The 23,441-nt window shown below is 39.7% G+C and overlaps 1 protein-coding gene across 1 annotated transcript in view; it reads right to left on the bottom strand.

Moving 5' to 3' along the window:
* syndig1l (synapse differentiation inducing 1-like) overlaps positions 1–6,699 on the bottom strand; it is a 25,541-nt gene extending 18,842 nt beyond the window's left edge. The window contains exons 1-2 of the mRNA XM_008313130.3: positions 6,062–6,699; positions 993–1,663 (exon numbers count right to left, since the gene is read on the bottom strand). Of these exons, the coding sequence (XP_008311352.1) occupies positions 993–1,505 (513 nt within the window). The 5' untranslated portion in view covers positions 1,506–1,663; positions 6,062–6,699. The remainder of the gene's footprint in view (positions 1–992; positions 1,664–6,061) is intronic.
* Positions 6,700–23,441: the final 16,742 nt, after the last annotated feature.

Below are 23,441 nucleotides of genomic sequence, written 5' to 3'. Positions count from 1 at the left end.
CGGTTATGTTAGATAAAACATAGAAGTTGCTACAGATGTCTGCACAACTGTTTTTGTATAAAGTCTTTGCCTCCTCTCCGACCATGACATCCAACACTTTGTGGTGTCGGTGGTCGACAGTTGGGAGGCTCCGTAATGAGTCCCACTGTGTCTCTGTCTCTTTACGTCTCAGTGCAGGCTGCGGAGTCTCATGACGCTTTTCTTTTAAATCGACCTGCTCTTTTATAAAGAGGGAATTTGTGGGGGAAATTGTGAACAATATGCTAATGTGCACACTTAACCTTTCAGTATTGGAGTCAAGCCTTCGGTTGGCACGCAGCCTCATGTCTCATTTATCTGCGCTCTCATTGGTGTGCATCCACCTACATTAACATCCAAATCCACTGGAGAAAATGTGGTGACATATAGGTTTATAACCTTTTTAGATTTGTATATATTTTGCGTATAGAGGATTTTTATATATATATATATATATATATATGTATACATATGTGTATATATTTTTTTTATTATTATTTTATTTATTACTTCCAGCTTTAGCTGGTCCAAGTTTACCACATCAATAGTTTTTCTTTCAGCCCTGTGGTCACTTCCTTAGGTTTTGCGCAGCCTAATTTCTGCCGTCCAGTGCCTTCAGTCCTCTGCACTGTTTTGTGCCACTGCCCCGCCAGCAGAGTTGGAAAATGCAGTGACTAATGCCAAAACACTGCAGCACCAAGTATCTGTGTGTGAGGCAGACGGACACAGGTGAATTCTTTTCATCTAACTAATGATTTTGCTGAGATGGAAATCGAAGTCAGGATCAGTGGATCAAATTGGATTTCAGAAAGCGTAAAATGTTTGTGCAAGGAGTCTTTTTATATTTCAAATATGAAATAATGATCATTTATTCAGGATCATTCTGCTCGGTCATATGGTAACGACATCCCTGAGCCCGAGGCTCAACTGAACAGAGATCTAACTGACTCCTGTAATTAACATAGCGTTCTTACCTCATACTCCACGTACTCCTCTTCCTCCACCTCATAAGAGACTGTTTGGATCTTGATGTGTTCGCCTTCGTCCAGCAGCTTCGACTGTGAGTCCTCTGTGCCAGGTGTGTCCACCCCCCCAGTGTTAGGAGCCTCCTTCGCCTTCTTCTCTGTAAAGGTGGTCTCGCAGCATTCACTTTTGTAATCCTTGCCCTTGATGCTGCCACTGTCCTCCTTGTAAAGGATGAAATTAGGCCTGTAGAAAGCTTCTACTGCCAGATGCAACGAAGTGGCATCCAAAAGTTGTTGAGTTTTCACCTTACCGTTGGTGTTGCAGCCTCCGCTGCTCACCACATTAGTGTTATTCACTTTGCCTCCTCCCACCTCACCGCCACCTCCTCCTCCTCCTCCGGCAAAATAATTAATAATGTTTTCCTGACACTGTTTATTATGGAAGTCTCCTCCATATCCGTTGACGATGTGCTTACTGTTTTTGTCCAGTAGTGGGTTCTGAAGCTCGCTCAGGTTCTCCATAGCCTCGAGGATTGAGAGGTGCCAGGGAGGGTTTTGTCAGGCAGTTTAACTCTTGTGACAAGGAGCAAATGTGACAGCTGTGGTGGAGTCCTCAGTGATGTTCACTGATGTCAGCAATGCCAGGTTCTAATGTCATTCAGAGTTCAGCGCTTTGAGACCTGTGGAGATAAAGCAACAACACATTTATATAGGATTTAAAGTGGAGGGGAAAAAATCGTTGACACCACAACTGACAAGGGAGTTTGGTGACACTTTGTCAAATACTGACTTAAATCACATCAAGATTAGCTGTTGCCTACTCAGCACTGGCAATTTTAGCTGCATTTGTCTTTGCAAGAGTTACACCCCTGCTGATTTCAGAGATAATAGATAATTAAGTTTAATTTCCTTTTACATCAGCCAACACACACACACACACACACACTTCCCACAATATTTTTCTCAGTGCAATAAGCACTCCCATGGCTTCAAAATACATTGGCATATTTCTGTTTACCATCTGCGTGTCTGCCACTTATAAGACATGAGGAACGGTTGCTTAGATATTATATATAAATATAAATATATATTTGAGAGATAGAGAGAGAATCATTCCTACAGACATCAGTGTAATTTGCTGCAGGACAGTTTTATTGATCATATTATCAGTGACCCCTTGTGTTCTTTTATGAGAAACTAATAGAAAATAATGAAAGAAGAAGACTTCAAGAGCATCATATATGTGGATCGCCTGAAGCCATGTGGTACATGGACCAAAAGAGTGTGCTGATGTGAAACAACGCTGTCAGCACTTTCAGCCACAGGAGGTCCAACAAGGAGGAGCCGTGAAAACTTTGCTGTCCGTACAGTAGTCTGTAAGCTCCAGGAAGCCCAGGAGCATGGGATGTATTTTATTCATGGAGCAAAAAAACACAAGCAAATAACAAACTGTAGCAAACAGAAGCCCTGCGATGGGAAAATTATACGAAAACAAAGTGAAAGAAAAATAGAACGGGGAAAAATGTAAAGCGATGATTATACTATAAAGTACAGGGAGAAGCTAACAGCTTATTCTGGCAGAGTGGAAAAGAAAGAGGAGTGAAAGAGGTTTGGAACGCACAATTGGTTCAATACGAGGAAGGAGATGTATTTGTCTGTCCTCTGCCGGAGCCAAAGCAAATATTAGTATTCCATTCCACTGCTGGCCGTATGATAGGTCATAAGACATTGATCAATACTAAAGCCTATATGAGTTTTAAAGACTGACTGTACTAATGTTTGTACAGTGCTACAGCACTAATGTTCAGATGATGAAAACCTTTCTACGTCTGACATTTTCCTCCGGGAGGAAAATCATATAAAAGCATAATATCCACACACACACACACACACACACACACACACACACATATATATATATATATATGATTTGTATTCAGGTTTTATTATCCCTATAATTGCATTTTTTCATCATATACAGTGCAAGAAAGAACATCTGTTAAACTTTTATATTAGTTATATTTCAGTTATCAGGGGAAAAAACACAGCTTCATAGACAAGTTAGACATAAAACACCCTTGGGTTCCTGAGACAATAACCACTTAATTTACAGCGGGCTATGAATAGCATTTGCCATCAATAAATCACTACTGCATTAGCACTAAAGCAAGGCCGTGATTACCATCTGTGACAGTGTACAATAAAACGTTACATTGAGCTCAGTTTAGCTCCCGTGTTTGAATTCTGCAGCTCAAGGATGTTTGGGAAAACAGCAACAACACACAGTCAGACATTTCCCTTCTCTTTGTTGTTTCCTCCTCAATAGAATTTTCCAAAAAAAAAGAAAACTGCACCAGGTATTGAAAACAGATCATTGCTAATAGACTCTCTCTTTGACAGAGTCTGAGAAAGCTGCAGCAGCTCCTCTCATAATAATGAGTATTTTTCAAACAACTGTCTTTTCCCCTACATTCTGTATCAATGCTAGCGGCAGGCATCGAGCCGTTTTTCACGTAATTACTTCCAGTTGCTCTGACAAATGTTTGCAATGTCATTTTTTTTTTAAATCATTGCTGTTGTACTTTTTTGGGTAAATGACCAAGAAAGAAAAATAGGAGAAAGTGTGTGTTTGTGCACTCTGAAAGAGGGAGAAGAATACTTCGATGTTATTCTGCTAGTGATCTTATTGTGGTGTGTTCGTCGACCACACCGGCTGGGAGGCATAAAGAGCTGGGAGGTGCAGCTGAAAGCGAATGAGGCAGAGCAAATGCTGTTTGCAAGGAAAACAATTCAATATGACAGTGATGGCACGAGCACAAGCCCGTGTGCTGCCGCGTTTCCTTGTCAGAGCGCCCAGAGGTGCCTGACAGGGGGCTAATAGATTAGCGAACAACCTGTAAGCATCCAGGTTCGAGAGGCCACGGCATTGCTAACACGCTGGCCACTCTTGATACGTCTGTCTGCTCCAACCCCATTACACCGCAGTCAGCACACTGTGTTTTCCTGTGTCAGCCCATTGCCAATCAGCTTCAGACCTCTGACCCTGAATTGGAGAGCTGGTATAATCTGCCAAGCCTCAAGGCCGGTGTGCTAAGATACAGCTGAATACCAATGTGTCTTTGCTTTTGGCAGTGTTTGACTGTTTATCTTACGTTTTTTTTTTCCTCTCTACAATAACAGCTTAATCTTCCAGTGTTATAAATTGAGAGGCAGCGTCTGACGTATAATAACCATGATCATCAAGTATTTATAGATGACCATTCACGAGGGTTCCCTTTCTTAAATACACAGTAAAGCATACATCAGAGGTTTTCATTCCTGGCCTTCAGCATATGACAGTAAAGACCACTGACGGAATAGGCAGATGAATAATTGCATGATATCCATCACTTGATTTAACGATCATCATGAAAGGAAAGTATAAAAGTGTCACTCTTCTTTTTTGTTTGAATCCTTCCCGAAGCCGGCGTTAATGCCCTGTCTCATCCAACACATCCATGTCAAGAGATGTTAAAACACGGAGGCCTCAGTGTTCTTCAACACGAGGCTCCTCTGCAACCATGTGATGCCACGCTCTCATCCCTGTGCTTTGTGTTTCTCCTACGTCTCTGTCACACGGATTAAAGGGTTTTCCTTCGTGTGAAAATCCTCTTGGAAAAAAAAAATCTAAGCCACATATTTGAATAATTCATGGACATACTGTAACTGGCTTTCAACAATAGCCGTGCACACTGCTGTTACTGAGTGGTTTGTTTTCACTAACATGGAATGCGGTATGTTGTTTTCAGTGCTGGTGAGTATGATCTTAGTAGCTAAGCACAACAGATCGGGAGGATGGATGGATGGATGGATGGATAGATAGATAGATAGATAGATAGATAGATAGATAGATATAGATAGATAGATAGATAGATAGATAGATAGATAGATCTTAATGACCTCACACCTACGACCATTACCTATGTTTACTTTTAATATCAATATCTTGACTCACATCTTCAGGGTGGTTACACAATTATTTATGAAGAACTCTGATGTGTCCACTAGATGCCAAAAGTGATGTTTCAAAAATGACCTGTTTAAAAAAAGCAAACATGCATTTGATCTGATGCCTCCAACACCCGGGGGAGATGATTCTCAAGGACGATTTCTCTTACATCTATGTCAAGAAACAGTTTTGAAAATAACAACTTTTACTCCCACACCGGGTGCTGTTGGCTGGGGCTAAATTGCGCCCCCTTGTGTTGTAATTCCTCACCATACCACATTTCCAGAAGCTCCAGAAGAATGTCTTGTAGATGGAAGGATTAATTCAATTGAATCAACCAAATAGATTATTAGTTATTGACCTACAATTCCTTTGTATAAATATATATCCTGATTCTCCGTCTGCACCTGACACTTCCATACAATTTGGGTTTTTATTGTTCTTGCAAGGTTTTTGAATACTAATCTCTTTTTTTTTTTCAGTTTTCTTGCTTTATCATCTCATCTCTTCAGGGAAAAGATGAATGATGTGAACGCAGACACGCAACCACTCCTTGACTGCTCTTTGTTATGTTTCCTCTTTGCTTTCTGTGTTGAAAGCTTTGTCAAAAAAAGCAAAATTAAAAATTAAAAACTCTAAATGCATCTCTAAGTGATCTCTGAGTAGAATATGACACTACAACAGTTCGGAGTCCGCTCAGTGATTTGATGAGTTTATGCCGTGGTATAATGAGTCACAATTAACACACACACACACATGCACACACACGAACGACGAACAGAAGGATGGGATTTCTGCTCCAGTGGTCGCAGATGTGCAGAGTTTATTATCAACAACATCCTCCAGCTTCTCCTCACCACAAACAGACACAGTGCGACGCCACATATTCACCATATTATTATCATCATTTTCTTTATTTATTTTCACAGCGAAGGCGTAAAACTACCCTTTGTACTGTGTGAGTACTGTTAGTCCCCGGGATTATTAGAAAAAATATAGTATACGGTGTAGTAACAGCGCAGAAACGCGCCCATCCAAACAAACTGGGGAAAACTATAGTAAATTCAAAATACCTGGATAATTCTCCTACCTTTGACTTCCGCAGCATCCGAATATTGTGTCCAAGACGCGAACACTCGCCTGTCCCCGCCTGCACATCATGGATCTGTGGTCCAGGCAAAACGACATTTCTCAGACTTTCTCATCTGGATGGATCCACTATCACTTGTGGCGAACAGGTCTGCGCTCCGCACCAGACGCGCACTCCAGATTTCTTTCTCTCTCTCTCTCTCTTTCTCTCTCCCCCACCCTCTCTCGGTTTCTCTCGCTCTCTCACTCCCCCAGTGTGAGACTGGGCGTTTCAACTTTCAGGCTGCGAGAAAGATTCTAGTCGTCTCTCAAGGTAATCGGGTTATAGAGAAGGAAGAGAGGGAAAGGGAGGCAGAGATGGGGAGGTACTGTGAAGAGAGTGTGCCCAGAGAAAGGATGGAGAGAGGATGAAGAGGAGGAGGAGGAGAGGGACAATCCCTTGCCGAAACACCATGTCTGAACTTCCCATCAATATTCCCGTGTATTTTGGGAACGTGTATTGACCTGCAAAAGTCTGGAGACTGAAAAGCAGTGACGTGACTGGAGTGTTGGTTCCTCATTATTTTCAAGTGTTGACAGCTGCTTTCTCACAAAGCCATTATTTTGAGTCGTCCTTAACTTTCTTGTAGATGGAGAGTGTGTGAAATCTCCGACAGTGCCGTTAAAAATGGTTGATGTCACTTTCAGTGATTTGCAAATTAATTGGATACGGCTTTAAAGTGTATATTTATTTCCTTACAATTATTTCTTTACTTTTTTAATCATAATTTGTTTAGCCAGCACAGTACTGGTGTCGAACTAGTTACAGCACGTGAGATACAATAATGATGGTTCTCAAACTAAGGTACACGCACCACTGGTGGTACTTGGGCTCCCTCCAGTGATGCAAATGATTAGGATAAATACTGCTCTTTTATATTTCCAATTGCTCTTTGTTCATGTGTGCATTCAGAACTGAAGTGACCACCACCAGGCTTGTTGTGCCTCGTGGCAGAGTTTCAGGAACTGCTGCTGCGCGTCACCTCAGAGAGTAGAGACAACCGTGATATGGTTGTGTGTGAAGGATTTACTTTTCTCCTCAGACATGATGTAGTGCTTTTTTATCCCCTCCCTGTGGGTGGACCCTAAAGGTCTGAGAGTATTCTGCCTCTCACTGAACGTAATGGACAAATAATTACAGCGCTGTCCATGGTGCTGGATTTCATGTACTAACAGAAGTGCCTTGTTTTTGTCTTTGGAGAGAAAAAGAGTGGGGCAGAGTACATTAATAAAAATAAATAAATAATTTACATATATATACATATAACATGTATATATGTAACATGTGACATTAGTTTTTATGCAGTTGACACAATTCTATATGCAGTGGGTTTCTAAACATAACAAAAACTGGAGCCGATTCCTGCTCTTATCTATAAACGGGGAGTGGACTTTACAGTTGAAGAATTACCAGTATTTCATATTCAAATTATATGGCATTAAAGTGAACACTAACAATGACTTGACAACTTTAGGTTAAAAGCTTGGATTTCCTCAGGCCTGAAATTTCAGTGATCATCTTGTCAGTCGTTTGACGTTACTCTTTAAAAGACACATCGTCTTTCCGACTCTTAAAGGTCACCATCAAAAGTTCAAACCATTTTGCCACGTTAAGGTATACATTTTCATTTTAGTCAATGAACTTCAAAGACTGCCGACATCAGTAACAAAAGTGAAATTCTGACCAAATTGCTTTGGGCTGCATCAGCTTTTTAGATAAAGGATAAAAAAATGGACTGCCTCACGGAGGCTTTCTGTGGTCCTGGGACCTTACTGCTTTCATGTACGATACATTGTGCTTCCTGGCATTTGAACCTGTGCTCTTTCCTCCAAAGCAAGATGAAAAAGGCCATCAAACAGTCAGAAAGTAAGAGGATCAAAAATGGTCTTGTACCTGTAACGTCTCTTGCTGAGGATGACCACGGGCTAGACAACAATGGAGAGAAAAGAGAGCGAGTGCAGAGGCTCTGACAGACTGTTTAATAGCCTGGATGCTCAGAAATACGGAGCTCACTTACATTTCACTCTTTTTCTGAACCACTCTACAGGATTGGCTGTTATCTCCTTCCTCTCACTCTGTCAGTATTTGTGTTTTTTCACCATTGTCACCACATTTCCTTTTTTTTTGTTCCTCAGTTCCAACTGCAATCATAACTGACAAATATAGAGCCCGATCCACTGACCAGCTGCAGCACAGAAGCTCATCAGAAACCTATCAATCACAGATATCGTGCGCAGCTTTCCCTCCGTCTCTTGTTCTAAACCCAGTTTGACCACTGATGGCTGTCATCGCTGGATTCAGACGAATCCTCTTCCTCCTGTCTGAGGTGCTCATGGAGCTCAATGCCACGTCATGCATTGTAGATGAGCAGCGAAATCCAATTTGTTTGTGTTGCGATGACTTCAATTCCTTTGCCGCAGAACATTAGGGCTGTAATTTAATATTCCTGGGCTCTGCAGCTTGCAGTCTTTTTCCAGGCACACTGTGATCACGACATTTTTAAGACTTGAGGTAGCCCATTGTACCCTTTGCCTCCCCTCTCCCACCATGGTTTATCTGTCACATTTAGAGACCCTCTCCCAAATGACTGCAGAAGGTAGATGGCTCATCTACACTGTCGTGCGGTGAGTTATAAAATCTGCAGTTACTCTTATGTCTCAGCAGACGTCCATGTGGAGGAGCGGGAGGGAATACAAATGAAAAGCTAAGTGAAAATAAAGTTCGGAGAATCCATAACTTTCTATACAGTCGAACCACATGACGTTAGATAATGATGTGTATACGTGCGGTGGCTCATGCTGCTTCGGGAACCTCTGTGCCTCCAGCACTCGGGTACAATTCCTGTGTTTTATAAATGTGCTATACATACAAATTAGTCTCTCACTTTACATTACAGACTAACATGGTTCAAAATGCAAATGCATTTTGAACCTGAGATCTGGTCAATGTGCTGTAACACAGGCAGAGGTCATACCTGTAACATACTGGGGAAATCAGTTCTCATGTTAACTGGCAAATCAGTTTTATACAGAAACACTGTTTTTGTTTTGCAAAAATGCTTATTTTTGGAAAAACAAAAACAGTATTTTTGGAATGTGGGTCCATAGGTATAGGTCATTACAATTAGCTTTTGTATATATATTTTTTTCAGATACTGTATGTCAGTTTTGTAAACGTGTAAACATACATGTATGTGATTGGTCGGCCTGCAGGCCATATGTGCCCCTTCGTCCAAAAGTAGAATCAGGGAATCATGGATTAGATTGTTAAATATCAATTGCTGTATTCAATATCAATTAGGAATATTGAATGAGAACTATTAGTGTCAAAAATTTGAATTAATGTTGTAATTTAACCACATGTCTAGTCATCAGCCTGTATGCTTTACTGAGTTGAGCTGACGAGCCCTGTGCACCTGACAGGATGTCCTCATCAGCTCAGGAGTATTCAGATGCCAGCTCATCGGGGACTGTGTGCTGGAACATTCCACTGACTACATGGTAACTTGAAAGCATAGAAGTGACTTTAGCCTTGGATACAAAAAAGAAATGTTCTCTGTGGTGCTTTTATTTCCTTAAGCCTTTTTCACAAGGTAAGATCAGTAGGTAAAAACATCAGTCAAATGTACCTCCACTGCCGCTGCACAGACAGCACGGCCGCCTGTACGTTATCACCACACAACTGTAATCTCTCTGAAGTTGAGAGACAAAGAAAACACACACCAACCTAAAAGCGTTGTGTCTTTTCCAGAGGACGGTTAATCCTTGGACTTTAAGAGCATTGAAATGCAAAACAATTTAAATGGAAATCCCACTCACTTTTGGTTTTAACTTTGTTTGTTCATTAATAGGATTTTTTTTTTTAATCATGACTGAAAGCAGATCACAGTGTCTTTTTGAATGCGGCTTCCTCAGTCCTTGCCCAAAAGATTAAGGGAAATAACAAATCATCCTCGAGGTGGAAGTTCCTTTTATATGCCGAGCACAGACTTTGATAATCCTGCATTAATTACTTTTCTGCTCATTTGAAACTAAAGGAAGCATTTATTTTTTTGCTACATATTGTTTTTCTTAGTTCCAGCGGCACCTTTTAATGTACATTCATTTTTATTTTTTTATGTTGCTTATATGCACTGAGGCCTTATTTCAGTGAAATTTTAAGAGTGGAGGACTTACAGAGACCCTCGGGAACATCTTCAGCACTCGACACCTTTTAGAATCCCAGTTCCCAAATGAAGCTGCAGCTTCATTAGTCCAAGAATGTAATGTTTGATGTGCATGTGTACATTTTTTAACATAAATATGGAAAATTGATCTCTCTGCACCGACAGGAACTTCTTGTCCTCCAGCGTTAAAATGACAAAACACTGCTCAATGTCAGTCCTTCTTTGAGCTTGTGTTTTGCACGAATTTTAGGCAACGCAGAACGGAGTTCAAACCACACGACACGTCTGTGGGACTAAACTCCACTGATGCCGGCTCTTTGAGCTCGTTTTCCTCTTTGATCAGGACCCTCTCCATCCCTCTTGCATCACTGCTGGCCCTTGGGTCTCCTTTCAAGCATCTCTCTCTCTCTCTCTCTCTCTCTCTCTCTCTCTCTCTCCTCCTCCTCCTCCTCCTCTTTGAGTCCACCACCTGCCTGTGCTTGTTTTTGTGTGTCTGTCCATATCAGCTGGCAGCCCCTCCGTCCATGCCTGGTGTGACCATGGCAAACTGACTGAATCACAAATGAGTCATTGATGTTTAAAAGAACACTTTCACAACTGCTCCTTCGTGTTTTGTAACAACATTATTATTCTGCAAAATAAATGACTCACACTGTTTTGTATTATTAATACCTTTATTATTATTATTATGCTGTTAGCACATTTTTCTAAAGGAAGAAAATTTAATATGGTTCAGAGTTCATGTTCAAGGCAGCAGCAAAAAGGAAAATCACCATACAGTACACAGTAATTTCATTTTTATTTAAATTGGTAGACAAAGCCAAGAGTCGGACTGCCAGGCTTAACGTTGCCGCCCTCAGAACTGAGCCAGGCCTCCTGTGGATGTCTCTGACCTGGATACTTGATTGCTCAGTGTTTAATGGGAGCCTGTGTACCTTTGATTTTTGGACTTCACTAATGAACACCGTGTCAGTTTTTCCCCCCATTAGCGGATGATACAGTCCTGGGTTTCTTCAGTAATCACTAGTTCAGTGTGTCCAAACTACACTCAAAGGGCAGCATTGATATTTATTACTGCTCTCTGTGGAAAACTCTCATCATCTCTTCAAGAGTATAGATATTTCTTCTCCCACAGGCTGTTGTGTGCAACTGACCTGGAGTCATTTTAACCCATGGTGAGTTAGCATGTTAGCACTGACACAGGAATTAAATGAATAAAATGCCTCCAAATTATGGCATTTTTCAGTTAAAAGGAGATATAATTTTAAGGTTGTATTTTTTAATGCAGTAGAAACGGTAGTGTTCAAAGATGGAGTAGCAAGACTATGCAAGAATGAACTTTTTAGCACATAAACATAATGTTCAGAAATGCTGAAAATAGCATTTTTATACAGAAACAGTGTTTGTTCTAAAGAACAATTGTTCCATATTATTTCCTGTCACTGGTTTACACAGTATGTAGGAGCTGAAGCAAAAATGAAAATGACAGAACTGCCCTTTAACTTAAAAGGCATGAAGGGGCAGGGCTTAACCAACTTACTGCTGATGAGAAAACAGGAAGTTTGAGGAAAAGAGTATGAAGAAGATAGAAGTAAACAAGAAATCAAGGATGTGATCCAAGGGATTAAGCTGCTGCTGGGAAACTGGACTGAACTGAACTGGTTGGAAACAAGACTGTAAAGAAACAAACGACAATTTTGATACCATCTGAGAAACAAGCTGCATCAACAATCTGCCTCTCTCTCACAGTAGAACTCCTGCAACTCCTGCAACTGATCCTCCACAGCTGCCAGATACAGTAAGACCTTTTATTTTTCTACTTCTACCCACTGCAAAATATGAAAATAAGGAAGAGAAACATGTTAATAATTTCACTTCATTCAATTAACACTGCATTCTGGTATGAACTGGTTTATGTGTTAATGCTCATTTGATTTGATTGAATTGAACTGCACGTGTTTGTTTCTCGTGGCAGCCTTTTTGGTGTTTTGCTCTCTGGCTTTTGAAAACAAATCTTTGTTTTCATGCAACTGTATGTTATTTCATATCTTGAGATCCTCTTGCTGTGCATATGTAAACATCATTATGTTCCAATGTAGGGTTTGACGATTAGAAAATGAAATTACTTTGTTTCTCTTGGTCTTTGAGGATCAGTGGTGCTGCATTCTGGGAAGTGTGATGGCCGAGCAGTTCTGAACGCAGTCAGTTGTTGATACAGATGTACTGCAGTTTTGTCAGAATGTTTTATTCATATTCACATACCGGCTTCTGAAACTTTCCATCGTTATTTGAGTGCTGAACTCTGTCCCGATTCTACTGTGCCTCCTGCTGTTTTAGCTTCAGGTATGAAATACTTCCCTTTTACTTTTTTAGTTGCTTATGTGTTTTTAAATGTATACTTTTTTGTGGATTTAACTGGAAATGCATCAGATAATTTAACAGTTTTGAATGCGTGTATGAGCAGTGAAATGACTGTCTGTAGAATCTATAGAATTAGTCTAAATTATTACTAGATATGAGTGGCCCATTACGTTCTGGAGCATCTGTGATTCCAGCTGGTTTTACTGCTCTTCAGTCTTGGTTGAATTTTGGTTATTTTTGCATTGGTAATATAATGAAAGTAAACAAAATTTACATATATATAGATGTATTTTATTTTATTTATTTTTTATTTTACTGGACTGTCTTTAGCAGCAGTCATTTAGCAGCGGAGATGCTGTGAACCTATCTTACCTGAGCTGTAAATGTGGCTGCTGGAGTCACCTTCACTGTGGTGGAGAGACATCTGACGAATCATGTGTCAGAATGTACAATGAGGGGCTGCAGAAGAATTATTCACAGCTGAGTGCTGAAGGAAGCAAGGGAGTCTAATCAGCAGCCAGGTCTGAAGTCTGAAAAACACACACACATGGCTGGAATTTCACAAAAACCAGGCACAGAATAGAAGGCCATGCTTCACTGCTTCCTTTTTTCCGACATTTTCTAGCTGAACTCGCGATAGATTTCATAAAGTACGTATTGATTTCCACAGTTTTTAATATACATTTATCCACACTTCGTCTTTCTGCTATAGTCGGCCTTACTGAGTACATTTGTAAAGTATGGAGACTGTGTAGTTTATCGCCCTAAACAGCATGATAATCAGTCATTCCTTATCCATTAATGGCTGTTACAAAACACACTTATAAAAAGTAGCACCTTCATAAAAAAATGCAATCAAACTTTATTTACCAGAGTGAAAGTAATTGTACCGAGAAGGTCAGAAGGTTCACTCAGTGATGGAGTTGAAGTTGCTGTGGCTTTACAGGAAGAAGGACATTACAGTAGCTTTATTTTCAGTGTTAACTGATGGTCTCTCAGTGTGGGGTCTGCACGTTCTCCCCTCGTGTTTCCTCCTGCGATTGGCTGCAGGGATTAGCAGTGGATCATAAATAAAGACCTGGTCAAAAAGGCAGTTTGGCTGATAATCAATGGAGGTAAAACTGGGCTTTAGGTGTTTATCAATAGATTTGTCTTTATATTTTATTTCACCTTACAATAATATATAACATAACATTCCCATCACCTTGAGAGATTGTGGTTTTGTGATCCATAAAGAAATCTCTGAGCATCTGCTCACCAGGAACTGAGTAAAACCAGTGAGTCAGATGAAAGCACGTTTTAGAACATGCACATCTTGTTAATTCCACAATTCAATTAAAGCCTAATTTAGCATGTCTCATATCGCCTAATCTCTGTGCAAAAGATATTGAAGACTAACACTGAGGTTATATAGAAACCAAATATCTTCTCCTGCGGAAAACCATTAGGATTTTTTAACTGCAGGGACATGGATGAGCGGCTCAGCCTGAGGTAGACGTTGGCAGCGAAACTAAACTTGGATTTGCAATAATATGACTTGAATGTGGCTCTGCCAGGGATTCTTTACTTTGTAATACAACATAAAAAAGAAAATGACACCTGTTTTTAACTCTTTTAACATCTTTAAAAAAAATTGTGGATGAATGTGTAGCCGATAATATCCTCAGCAGCACTCCTGCCTGAAAGTGAGAAACTTAAATGAAATCTACAAACATTAGCAGGAGTTTTTCACAGCCAACATCATTAAGGGTGTTCAATCTATAATCCACGCTTCAGTAAACAAAGAAAAAATAATACATATCTGCTAGGTTATGCAAATGAACATATTAATGCCATCCCTATTTAGTAGAGGCTTGGAAAGATTTATTATATTGTGCGTGTGTGTCTGCGAGTGTGTGTGTGTGTTTTTCCTTATTTAGTAACAGTCAGAGGTTATCAGTATTCCAGCGCTGACCTGCTCCAGGTACGTCAAATATAATCACTGAAATGATGTAGCGCTCTGCAACATTATTTCTAATCAGGCATACAGGCAGTGACTCATGCTGCTGCCCCTGACTAATATGGTGGATGGAAGCAGAATATACATAAAAGTGTGCGTTCCCAAACTTGGAAAAACATAATAATAAAGAAAAACTGAACATTAGAGGCTTTATTGCAGCCAATTGCTGCTGTGGAACAGTCTGCTATTAAAAGCCTGGTCTTTGTACCTAATAGGCTTAATTAAAGACAACGAGAGAGAATATTCACTTGAACTTTTATTGGTGTCTTAAATTTGAACTCCACTCAAGACTGTGGACTTTTGTGCCTAGCCCCTAGTGTCTGTCCAGAGAAATTATGGTTTACATAGTGAGCTTGGTTTGGTCATTTTGTAACATTGCCAGCTGGTGGTGATGGTCAAACGTATACTGGAAGTTTGCAGGTTGTTTTGTATGGTTTTCATTTCAAATCTATATAGTTTTCCCCACTGTGGGCTAATGTAAAAACCTTAGCAGCCACTGTGAAAATATTTGTAAAAAACATTGTTAAATATTTTACATTTCATTTTACTGTGTAAATATAATGTGTCAAAATATTTGAGTGCACTTGAGTCACTTGTTTCTTATACACGCTACTCGGATTTAGTTGATTTTAAAGGTTCCTCACGGTCTAAGACACTGGAACCGTCCTCTCACAACAATAGAAGATTAGGATTGTGAAACGGCCTGACATTTGTTGTTTGTTTACCTTAACACCGTCCCACTCTGCTGCTGCCTTCCAGAATCCTCATCACTGAGCAGGCAGAGGCACTTTTGGCTCCAACACACTGCAAAGAGCTGAACAGGCTAAATGAAAAACCGGGGACAAGCCAAGCCATTTACAGCTTTACACGGAAGGCAGTTTTTAAAATAGCAACGACATTGTCAACCAAATTAAATCAGCCGGTTGTTCTCTCATGTTGAGTGTCACCAGATCCCAAATGCACAGCAGTGGGGAAGCACATCTTTCTTCCCTGGGACTCTCACCAGGAAAATGCATGTTAATTCTGATGTTTTTGAGTGACAGTGAGCAGATTGACGGCGTTTGTACCGTGGCAGTATTTTTAAGACGCAGCATTTTTGGCGAGGTTCAAGGTTCGAAAGAGATTTGTTTTTCTGTTGCTGCCTCCTGTCTGGGTGTTTGTGTCATTGGACATGCTTGGCGTTTGACATGCTTTTTCATTACAAAAAGACATTTCCCAAAAGAGCTGCCAGTAATGTAAGTCTTTCACCTGATAGTGTTGCCTCAGCCTCTGTATTCTCTGTCTTCGTTCACAAAAACCCATGTCTCTACCCTTGTGCATGTGGAAAGATGAAAACCTTCTTTATGTCATGACATGCAGTTTACAACTAATGGATTCATTAGGCCTGTCTTCACAGAGGAGCTGTTGATCAATCATGATTAATCATCATTAACTATGATCGATGTTGATGAACATTCTAAAATATGATTAAAAAAAAGGAACATTCCTGTATGTTTGTGGAACAGGAAGACAAATAACAGTAGGTTAAAGTTGTTTTTATAATAAAAATAAGTAATTATTGATATGGAAATTTAGAAAAATGCAAAAATAGATTTATTTATTAATTTTTAATATATAAAATGTTATTTCTTGAATTGGTGGATTTGGCAGTTAGCTGGTTAGGTGTAGAATAACTGGCTGGTCTGATGTAATTAAGTTGAAGTTAAAGCTTCTATGAACACATTCTAGTCATTTAGCTTGTATTTGAATCTGCTCTGTGAAAGAAAAGCATTTTCTCCTTAGTCTGTGCAAATATGTGTATCAACTGTGTGTTAGATGAACTCACTGTAGGTGAGAATCATGTTTATAAAATATTTACTTTCATATTTAAACAGCAAATCAACCACAAGCCCAAATGGTCAAAGCACCTCTATGTTATTCTTCTTCTTCTGAGACTAAACGTTTCTGTAGAATCCCGTGCAGCCGGTCTGGACTCATGATTGCTCAAAGGTTTCATTTTATATTTCTCCCTCTGACAAGTCTATCATTAAGACAAAGCAGGCGTTCCAACCGCACCTTTGCCATTGCTTGACATTTCAGCTAAACCATAGGGGGGACGTTATGGGAGCCGACAGATTTCTGTGGAAATGAATGAGCCTCTGGTGGTTGGTGTGTATATCACAGGCAGGATTCTCGGTGCAGGGAAATAAAATTAGAAAAGAAAATGTCAACTTCTAGTTCACGCTTAATTTACTATGTGAAGGTGAGGTTAAGAGACTGTCTGCTCACTGAGCATGTACAGACACAATTAAGGTGTGTGTATATATATATAGAGTTAAAAATACAGTGTTCCTTTCTATTGTATCACAAATCCCAACTTTTATCTACCTAACCCTGTCACAGTCAGTCAAGGATTTAAGCGGTGGAGTAGACCGATGTTTTCGTTGTTAATAAAATAATTCACAGAAAAATTCACACAAAATAGTTTTGGAGGTCACATTCAGGTCAGTCACATCCATGTCAGTCACCCAGTCACTGACTATAAGATTTACTGTTGTGTTACTTGTCTAAATATTATAGTGGAGGTAAATGAATGGGTTTTTATGGCACAATATTAGACCACTCTACTCCACTTGGAAGCTGAGGCATTACAGTTTATACTACCTCCTACAGGAAGGTAGTGGTAAGCACCTGGAATATAATTTTCTCTTAATTATTCATGCATTGAATTTAACAAGTGTCAGTTATCTAAATAAGTGCTGGTTCTAATGTGATACAAATAATTGAGTTTAGATTTAGAACGATGCAGAGAACAATTGACTCACCTCGAATCAACAGGAATTTAATTGCTCCAACAATGTTGAAATAAAAAAAAAACAGAAATAGTGTGACTTTAGTGAGGTGAAAGGAAAATTGTTTTTACCCTCAGAGTTGATTAATTCAGAGGTTTGTAGCAGACGTACTGTCGGAGGTCTATGAACTAAATTAACATGCAAGACGTGGAGGTCTAATATGTTTCCCTGCCTCACTGGACAAACATTATGATTTCCATTTTCAAGCTTATTAAAAGCGGATAAATTATCTGAAGCTGTTTGATGGTTGTTTGCTCACACATCTCACCAAAAAAAAAAGAAAAACAAAAAAGGAAAAAGACTCTCAGCACACACAGCCTCAAGAGTTCCCTTGATGGACAGGTGGAGGTGCATTAGAGTGATTAGAGATTGCTGGTACTCCACCACCAATCTGTTTGTCCATCTCTGGATCTATGGGACTGGGCATCCAATATAGTACATCTTTGCCTGTGTGTCTGCAGGGGGCAGATAGCAGGGAATTTAACTTAGCCTACAAATCAGTTTTAATGAACCCCCGTGCAGCCAGACCCCTTCCTTTCCTGATCTTACTCTACCCCTCTTAAATGCTCTTTAAAAATGAATGCGACTGAGATGTCTCCACTTCTGTGGCCAGCCCTAAAACTCCGACATTATGTTCCACGACTGCAGCAAAAGCAAAATGAAGCCACTTTAATAGTTCAACGCACGTCTAAAAAGGATGCACATTGTGAAAGCTTTAATCAGACTGTCCTTTGATGAAACATGTGTAGATGCAGACACGCACACAAATTAGCACAAAAGTTTTTTTTTTGTTTTTTTTTGTTTTTGTTTTTTTAATGAACTGCTTTCATACGCCTTGAAGGCAGTGTGCGTTATCGCTGGCATGATAATATGAAGCCTTTTGTGAGTTCTCACAAATACTAATCACAGCGTTTGAAAAACAAAAACATTAGGACAAACTGAAGAGAGAAATAAACTCTTTGGTGAGTTGTAGCAAAAGGAAGAACGTAAATTTTTCTTTAAAACTGCTCTTTCGAAGTCCTAGAACAGGGGTGTCAAACTCATTCTCACTGGGGGCCACATCAGCAATACAGTTCCTCTTGAATAGATCAGGGGTCCCCAACCCCTGGTCCATGGACCAGTACCAGGCCATAGGTCATTCATGGGACACCACTTCATTTTTACTAATTTATATTATTCAAAGAAAATCTTGTCATATCCATTTACTATCTTTATTTAAAGATAATCAGGCAAAATTTTAAAATGTCATTCAGACTCTTGTTTGCTAACCCTAACTCTAACCCTAGATATTTTATTTTGAAAATGTAATGATCCTAACCTAATCATTGGAAGAAAAAAAAAAAAAGATTGGGGACCGCTGGTATAGATATAACTACTCCATAACAGACTAATACATGTTTCTGCAGTTGATTATTATTTGATAATTATAAAAACTTTTAATTTCATAGATTAAGAAACTCTGCTGCATGGGCTCTACTTAATGCTTTTTAAGCTCCCAGGGGCCACACAATGCGGCTTGGCGGGCCACAATTGGGCCCCAGGACCTTGAGTTTGACACATATGTCCTAGAAAGTGCGTTATCTCACACTGTGCTGGTTTTGAGGCACAACATTAACGAGGCTAACACAGGACGGACCCACAGTGACCTACGGGTACACAGAGCTGTGGATGAAGAGGCTTTAGCTGCAGTAACACTCACTGTTAGATGTTGTTATCTTAACTTCTAGCCTCCCTTCTGCAGACTTACAGAGGTAGAGTGCACTCTGTTTCCTGCCTCTAATGAATGTGCCATCAATTGGATGCTACCAACACACCATCAAAGAAAATGATCGTTTGCAAAACACGCTTCATTTACTTCCTCATTTCTCTTTCTTATATTCACTCTGGCCCTCCACACACATACACACACTCTCTCTCTCTCTCCCCCTCCCTAACTGGTGCCTGCACCTGCCCCGCCCGCCCTTTGTTTCTCCCCAAGCTCTCACGACGGCCTTACCTTATTGCATCTGCATTAGGACCACTTTAATCTGTCTGTCGGGGTGAAATGGGATGTTCAATGGCCTTTTCTCGTTACATCGCTCAGATTGTAGTGTAATGTGCTAATGGATTTGGTGGCTGTCGGCTGAACCCCTGGTGCATCTATAGTAGGGTGAACCCACAGCTACATCAGCCATGCAAGTGTAGCCACCCTGAATTGTTTTTTTTTTTTTTTTAAGATTGGATTGTTTTTTGTTTTATTTTCTATCCTTTAAAACTCCTGTCAATACATGGCCTGTGATTGGTTATGCAGCAGAAAGAAAAATGATTATGTAACTCAATAGTTTCCTCCAACATTCAATACCAGGCTGTATAAAGAGTAAGATGATGCAGTTGTTTGTCTGTCAAATCTACATCTGTTTGACATGTGAGAAGAATTGAAATGAAAACAGTAAAGCTGCAGAAGGACGTGTTTACAATCTCTGATGGATGAATGTTCCTAAAATCCTATCTACACTGACATCTTTATTCCTTTTTTCCTGTAGCTGTAGATTTATTTTGACACCTGGTTCTTTTCCAAAAATATTTAACCCATTCCAAACATCCTGCGTCTCCTGGTTATCGTGAGTTCGACAACACTTTGATAATGTGATGTTATTAATATTGATGTGTAGTGTGTACAGTTGTACTTTAATATTGCAGTTGCCTCCATCAGCAGTAACAGTATTTCAAATTTATTATACTTGTAGTGTTTAATTAAATATACAGGGACACAGTTTTCATTTGCAAAGTAACCTGTAACACAATTTTACAACTTAAGTTTAAGCCTTGACATTTGGATACTTCATTGGAACCCTTTCAGAGAGGAAGAAAAGTTATCATTTACCCTGACAAACTAAAGAATATATTTTAAGCAGTTTTAGATATGAGGCTACATGGTGGCTAAAATTGCCTTACACCAAGAAAGTCACGCTTTGATCCCATGGTAACTGATGTTTCTGTATATAGATCCAGTGACTCGTGTTTAACGTGCAGCATAACTAATAATAAAGACATGGCTGCAGGGAGTGCAGACGAAACAGATTTTAGCCACTTGACAAAAGACACGTCTAATTAAATCCGCAGCTGCTGAAGTTTGAGTGAGAAAAAAGTTTTTTTTTTCTCTTGACCTCAGTGTAGAAAAAGGATGAAGTATATTCAAAGCTACACGTACACAGATTTGTTCTAAAATAGACGCCATTAAAATAAAATAGACTTTAGCAGCTGCAGGTTTTATTTGGTGAGCCTTTAGTTAATTAGCTGAAAAATCACTGTCCTCGTGTCCTTGCTGGCAGACCAGTTTGTGGGACGTTTTTTTTCTGTGTGGTTGTGAGCGTCAGTGTCTTCGACTGTTTTCATGAGTTTGTCACTGGTTTAATTAGAACAGTACTTGGACCAGCACTTTCAGCATTTTTTTATCCATCCATTTTTCTCTGCTCTAAGTTTGATGTTGGATGATGGGCACTAGGTGTAAACTCTATGATGAAGTGATTTGATTGATCAAGAACACTCTTGGGATGGCAACAAAGACAGGGTTAAAAAAGGAACGAGAAAAGCTGGATGACAGCAGTGGACAAAAAAAAAAAAATCCAAACATCCTGAATCTGTGACAAAAATGTCTAGTGACCTTTGACAGAAAGACTAAAACATATGCAGCCACTGCTGATAAAGGAATAAAGTAGACTCATACTAATCATCTTGTATTTGCATTTTAAAGGACTTAAAAACCTCACACTGCCAGTACACTGTGCTGACCTAGAGAATCCCAAACAACTTGTCCTTGGTGAAGATGAAAATCATGAACGAGGATGGATCTAGTGGCGTTCTCCATCATCAGAAAAGTAAAAGTCCACAAAAGCAAAATAATGGATAATTAAGCTGATTTAAATGCTGTTTATATTCCAGTCACAGACTAAAAAGAAGAAAAACCTTCTTTGAGATTAAACCCATGTCTCTTTCATCCTTGAGGACACTGTCTCCAGGCGTCAGAGCTGGATTCCTGCCTGACTCTGTAACCTTGGAACTTTGTCAAAACATTAGCACCAGCAGCCACTGATGCATGTATAACACAATTTTTATGGTCCTTTGACTACTCTTAAGTGCCGACACTTTTTTTTTTTGGTCTCTAAGGCACTCTGCTGACCACATGCAGTGCAGAGAATGAAATGGGCAGCCAGGGGCAGAGTGACATTTTGAAAAGACTCAGTAAATCAGAATTTACCTTTTTTTGACTTGGACATTGTTTCCAATTCACAGGCACCTGCAGATTGAACGATGTGAAGCTGGTGGCTGTGATGTGGAACTCACTGCAGGTTAATTTAGGTTGCTGCTGTTTCATGTAGCATAGTTAATTTACCTGCAGCGATAAATGCATGCTATCGTATTTAAATATTGGGCTACTAAAAAATGTAATTATTTGTTACTTAGAAAGCCGTCACATCCAATAAGTCGAACGAAAGATGCTGGAAAAATTCAAAATAATCTTATATCCGGGGTTCTGTAACATTTTTGCCCCCTTATGACAAAGGACTTTTGTTGACACATGATCTCCTCCGATCGAGCAGCGAGGTGGGAGACTTGTTTTATTTTGGTCCTCAGACACTGAGGTATATTTTTGAGCCTCATTAAGGAGATGAACCCTCATTTGTATTTCAAACCATCTCAGCAGTGTGATGACAGAGGAGTGTTGGGTGAATGAAAAACACGCTTTAAAAAAAAACAACAAAAAAAACATTTTTGATCCAGCCGTCGGTGTGTTCCTGCTCTCAGCGGGGGATACACATTTCCAAAACACTGTTACTATTCATCCTATTCATGATTTACACGTTTCTTTATTGTGATGATGAATCTCAACCTCCGTGAACATCACGAAGAGTGAAAAGAAACATTTATTTATGCATTGCTTTAGAGCGATCCTGCGTGTTTATTATGCCAAGTGCAGTACCTTGAACCTGAAGGTAATACTCCAACGTAGTAACAAAATAAAGTGTTAATTGTGAAGTAGTTTTGAAACTGATGTTAAGTCACAAGGTTGTTACTTTTATTTATATATGTGTGTGTGTGTGTGTGTGTAGTACAGCCAACTAAATATAAAACATCCAGTAAATTGAAATGAGGGATTAGACTGAATCCTAATCACACATTCTTGAGGCCTCTTTAATTATCATTCAGGAGAGGAGATTGCATCTTTCACATCATTTTGAATGTAAACTCAGTATGGATGGGTTTAAATGTTATCCAGACAAATGTGGAAGAGTTCGGGCTAATTAAATGTGTTTCGTTTTGCCTCAGTTATTTTACGTCTGAGGCGGTGATGGTTAAGGAGTGTTTCCTCTTTCCTCTTCTTCAGATGCAGCATCAGTCTCACTCCTCTCCTATTCGTCTCTCTGTCTCCACGGGCACAGTTAAACCGATGCCTGTGGTTTGGCTGGAGGTGCGAACAAGTTGTTTTAAAAAGAGGAGATGGAGTCCAGGAGTGTGGACGTTAATATTCCAAGGCCTGGAGCGGACGTAGGAACTTTAAATGACGGCTCGTAACGCAATGACTCACAGGAAACAGGACATATTGGAGCCGTATATTCTTTTACTTGATGTCTCTGTGGGGTGTGTACTGCATGTACAGGATGCACAACCGCCAATCATTTACAGCGTGTGCGTGCAGAGATAAGGAATCCAAGGATAAAGTTTCACACATTCCTTTTATAGTTGTCACAAATGTGCATCACATACTTGAGGACTTTTAATGACGTGAATAGAAAGGAAAAACACCAACTCCAGATCAGTGCTTATGTTTTGCACTAATTGACTTGATTGAAGAATGTCTGCCTTGATTAATATTTCTTTTGCTTCTTTGTGCATTTATGTCACATTTCATGAAAAACTATGTTTTTTTTTTTTTCTTTCACTGTGAGCTTTTACCAGCAAAGAAAAGTAAATGCAGCCTGGTCTGTGTGCGATAAAGGACAAGTC

This window comes from Cynoglossus semilaevis, chromosome 7, assembly GCF_000523025.1.
Source record: "Cynoglossus semilaevis isolate Cse_v1.0 chromosome 7, Cse_v1.0, whole genome shotgun sequence".
Lineage (NCBI taxonomy): Eukaryota > Metazoa > Chordata > Actinopteri > Pleuronectiformes > Cynoglossidae > Cynoglossus > Cynoglossus semilaevis.
Note: the sequence above shows the minus strand (reverse complement) of the source record. Positions and strands in the feature narration are given on the sequence as shown.